Source organism: Corapipo altera, unplaced genomic scaffold (assembly GCF_003945725.1).
Source record: "Corapipo altera isolate COAL_440 unplaced genomic scaffold, ASM394572v1 45, whole genome shotgun sequence".
NCBI lineage: Eukaryota > Metazoa > Chordata > Aves > Passeriformes > Pipridae > Corapipo > Corapipo altera.
The window spans coordinates 3,690,376-3,695,096 of record NW_020884877.1 but is presented as its reverse complement, the minus strand read 5'-3'; the positions used below and the strand labels follow the sequence as shown (position 1 = coordinate 3,695,096).

The 4,721-nt window shown below is 48.7% G+C and overlaps 1 protein-coding gene across 1 annotated transcript; it reads left to right on the top strand.

The window, feature by feature from the left end:
• The first annotated feature begins 3,338 nt into the window (after positions 1-3,338).
• Positions 3,339-4,359, top strand: TSSK6 (testis specific serine kinase 6). The gene has a single exon (XM_027637519.1). It carries the CDS (start codon positions 3,452-3,454, stop codon positions 4,283-4,285), a length of 834 nt encoding a protein of 277 aa, XP_027493320.1. The 5' UTR covers positions 3,339-3,451; the 3' UTR covers positions 4,286-4,359.
• Positions 4,360-4,721: the final 362 nt, after the last annotated feature.

Sequence of the window (4,721 nt, the reverse complement as noted above, 5' to 3'; positions counted from 1 at the left end):
ATAGTGTGGTTTCTGGTGATCAGTCCCATCCTGGGTAATGCAGGACTCACCCAAATGAACTTACTCAGAGACTTATGCTGAGTTTTTAGTAGGTGAGTTGCTTTTGGGGCATCAGGGTAGCTCTCTGGGTACAGCAGCCTGGATGGTCCTTCAGCAGCTATCCTCTTTGGCAGAGGGACTAACTGCATCCCAGACTGATGCACAACCATGCCACTAGAGTCAGAAACATCCCTTAATGAAAACCCTGACAGTGAGCTCCAATAATTTATACCTCTGCTGACTAGCTCCTCCTGCTCACATACCACATTTACCAGTAATTGCTGCCTGACTTCTAATTGCTGTCATCAACAAGAGCAATGGAACAATTAAGTTCTACAAACACAGCTTTGATGCAAAAAATGCACTAGAAAGAGCAGAAGCTCAGCATCCTCTTATATATGTTGGTACTGAGTACACTACTAAAGTATACTGGTGTGACCTAAATATTTATATCACAGTTAGCAGTGCTTGAGGTACAAGGACTGAAAGCAAAAGGGATTTTTTTTGGTGCATTTTTATACCAACAAATGTTGAGCCAGCAGCCAACAAGGCAAAAATCTGTTTCTCTGAGATCTAAGTACAGCACAGAAAGCTGAGCTCAGCTGTCTTTCCTCCCCCTCGGCCTGACAGTTTCCTACCAAACCAAAACCTCTCATCCATGCCTCTTGCTGTCTCTCTTTGGAGCTGTTTGCATCAGTCCCAGGCCATTCTGTCAGCTCTGGGGCAGGAGCACAGTGCAAGCAGTGATGCTTGCAGCCAAGACAGCTCACAGAGCTTCAGCCAGGAGCGTACAGGAGGGGGAGCGTTTGCTACGATAGCTGCTTCCTTCCTGGGAAACCAGGGCTTTCTTTCATGTCTCCTTCAAGCTCTTCAGCCGCCAGGATGCTCCAGCTGCATCTAACTGCACAAGGCTTTTTCTGGGCTCAGAGAAGGGCTTGCTGAGACTAAAACTGCCCACCTCAGCCAAGATTGCGGAAAACTTCCCAAAAGTGACCTACTCCCTCAAGCAGATGGAGAATTACCAGAAGTGCAGAGCTCCACAACATTACTCCTTACCATTGCAACCTCGTCTGCAGCTGCCACTTCAGTTTTGACACGGCAGTGTGGGCACTCCCTCTTCTGATTATGTTACTGTAGGGGCTTCAAAGGGGTTTCCCTTTGAAGGATTTACCTGTAAGCTTTGGGAACATGCCTTTAATGTGACTGCCCATTCCTATTTTGAAAGACATACTGAGCATCATCCAAGCCCCTATAGACATTTGCAAACACATCTTTCTATTCGCTGAAACATGCAATGGCATTTTCCAGAAGTGCTCTGATAGTGAGGAAGGGCCACCTGGTCTAAGCATTTCCCTTGTAAAAATGCCCAGGTTGGTTTGGTTATGTTTAGCCATCTCAAAGTTTCTAGCTCCTCCAAAAAGTCCAGCTCAGGCCTCTGCTGAAGTCACTGTGGTTATGACTCAAGGGCTAAATATGTCAGGAAATCATGCGTATCCAGCAAAATCCAGCTTTCTGCATCTGGCCTACTGATTGCTAGGTGGGATTGTTCTGTGTTTAAGTAACCACAGTTTCTGAACAGGATCTTCTGGAAATGGCTTCTTTCTGATCCGCTTCGGAAATAAGAAATCTGGGGGCATTTATGTGAAGGCCCAAACAGAAAAGGAGCATTGGCTGGGTAAATTGTCCTGCACTTCTGCATGCGTGTGGGATTCCCTCCACTCAACCTCCACAAAGACATCAGCCCCAGGCAAGGTCCTTGCTGTCAAATGGGCCTGCGCTCTCTTCAGGGGAGATAAGAATGGACTGAGAGTGTTCTTCAGTGGCCAGCATAGAGTCATAGAATAGTTTGGGTTGGAAGGGACAGTTAAAGGTCTCCAGTCCAACCCTCCTGCAATGAGCAGGGACATCTTCAACTGGATCAGGTTCCTCAGAGCCCTGTTCAGTCTCACCTGGAATGCTACCAGGCAGGGTAGCAGGGCAGCCTCTGCACAAGAGCAAATCCTCCATCATGTAATGTACATGCTGCTTGTCTGGCCTTCTGATGGCATGTCTGGTGGTAGAGCCTGATGGTCCATGCCTGGTGGTACATGCCTGCCAACCACACTTCCACGGCATGTTGAATACCCATACTCCCAACTGGCCTGTATAAATAGCTTCTGAAGTGGGAAAGTGGTTTGGTTTGGACCCACAACTTCTAGGCAGGTAAAACTCGACATGGTGGTTACATTACTTTCTCTTAGCATCAGAGCAAAGCACCCCCACAGCACACATAGACCTGTGTTTGTAGCTTTTAGCTAATTTAATTTCCTTGTGTCACCTCAGAATACTGACAAGATGGACTTAAAAGAAAGATTTTCTTCCATCTTCAGCTGATTACTATTCTTCTTTAAAACCAGCTTGAAAAGTGAAACATATATTCAAAAATTAAAAATAGCATTTGGAAGACATGGAAGACAGGGGTTTTGTGGTCCTAGGCTTCTTTGTACAGCTGGAAAGGACATCTGAGCACTGCAGGAAAGACAGGATCCTCAAGCAGCTTAAAAAAAACAGCACAAACCACAAACAACTATTTGTGAAAACCAACGATGCAGCACCTGTAGGAAGGAGTCAACACTGGCCTGAGATGCAGCGTGCGATGGGAGGGATGCTTTTCTCTGGAGTGGATGTTGTAGCCCAGCCCAGCTGCCCTCTGCTCAATTTGACAGCCACCTTATGGCAAGTAAAACTGACTAAAACCTTTTAAAATCTCATTTTCTCTGTCTCAAAAATATAATTTTGATAAAAATAGATGGAGAGAAATTCCAAGTTCAAGAGACTGAACAGCTCTTTCTTCTGAAAGATGCATTTAAAGTTCCCTGTCCACATCACACAAGGTCAAAAAGTCTCCATGCACCATCACCATAAAGAAGTCAGTATTTATAGCTAGACAAGGTAGTTCACAGTTAGTGCCAGTAGAAGTCACTCCTTTTTACCATTCTGTGTAGTTTGGATTTAATGTAACTAATAACCTGCAGAAAAATGGTACAGGTCCCCAAATGGGTCCCTCATCCCAGAAAACTAACAATTAAACTCTCTTCATCCACATAACCCTATGTTTAGAACTCCAGTGATGAGGCTGAAAGAGTAAAAACTCTGAAATATCCATCCCCAGCAGAGTTCTCCCCCAACATGTGTCTGGGCATCTCATAAGCAGAGGGGACCAACCAGACGCTCATGTCACATCTCAAAAGTGTTGCTGCACAACATTCCACCCCATCACAATGCCTGGGAGGGGCGTGGAACCCACAGAGGCATCCATGGAACCAGTGGTTGCCATAGGCGAAGGTCGAGAGCTGCCATGCACCAGACATCACACCTTTCAAATTCTGGAGCAAGACATGAGCTCTGATCAAGCCCATCGCGATCACAAATCATGCCAAAAAACGATGGAGGAGAAAGGCTACTTAATGAGCTGGGCTACAGGCTGGGTCAAACATTAGGGGAGGGCAGCTTCTCCAAGGTGAAAGCAGCCACCTCCAGCAAACACAAGGGCCCCTTAGCCGTCAAGGTGGTGGATCGGCAACGAGCATCCCGAGCCGTTGTGTACAAGTTTCTGCCTCGGGAGCTCTCCATCGTGCGCAAGATCCAGCACCCCAACATTGTGCACGTCTTTGAGCTCATCGAGGTCTGCAATAGGAAGCTCTACATCGTGATGGAAGCCATGGACACTACCCTGCTGCAGCTGGTGGAGCACCTGGGAAAGCTGCCCTGCGTGCCCAAGGCCCGGGACATCTTTGTGCAGGTTGTGAGGGCTGTGCGCTACCTGCACGACCGCAACTTGGTGCACCGGGACCTCAAGTGTGAGAACGTGCTGCTCACCGCCGACGGCCGCCGCGCCAAGATCAGTGACTTTGGCTTTAGCAAGGAGATCCACGGCTACCCGGACCTGAGCACCACGTTCTGTGGGACAGCAGCCTTTGCTTCCCCAGAAGTGCTGATGGGCATCCCCTACGACGCCAAGAAGTACGACATGTGGAGCTTGGGGGTGATGCTGTACATGATGGTGGTCGGCCGTGTTCCCTTTGATGATACCAACATCCACAGCATGCCTCAGCTGCAGAAGAAAGGGGTGCTGTACCCAGAGGAGCTGCCTCCACTGCCAGAGCCCTGCCAAGCCCTCATTGCCCAACTGCTCCAGTTCATCCCGTCTTCCCGACCTGGTGCAGGGCAGGTGGCCAAGAACCGCTGGCTGAATGGAGGCATCTGAAGGAGAGAGACCTCCATGAAGGTTCTGGAGGAGCAGTAACACTTTGGTGCAATAAATGTTGTTGTGAAAAAGCATTTCTGTGCTCTATTGATTATTTTGAGGCACGAGGTGCATGATTGAACTTCAAGCACTAGCGAGGCCATGTGCTCTCAGGAGGTGGTCAGATCCCTTCCCAAAACAGGTGTGTGAGCCTGCTGCAGGCTGGGTTTCAAGACAGAACAGCCATGCTGAGCTGGTGGTCAGAGCAAACCATGGGGTGCTGACACCAGCAGTGGCTGCCTGACCACAGCAGGGGCCTGCACCCCCCCTCAGGCAGGTCAGGGCTCTCCCACAGAGAGTGGCAAGGTGCAGCAGTGCAGCCCATTATGGTGCCTGCCCTCTAATGCATGTAATGAATAGCAAGACTCTGGCAGAGCCCCCTAACACACATAATGAA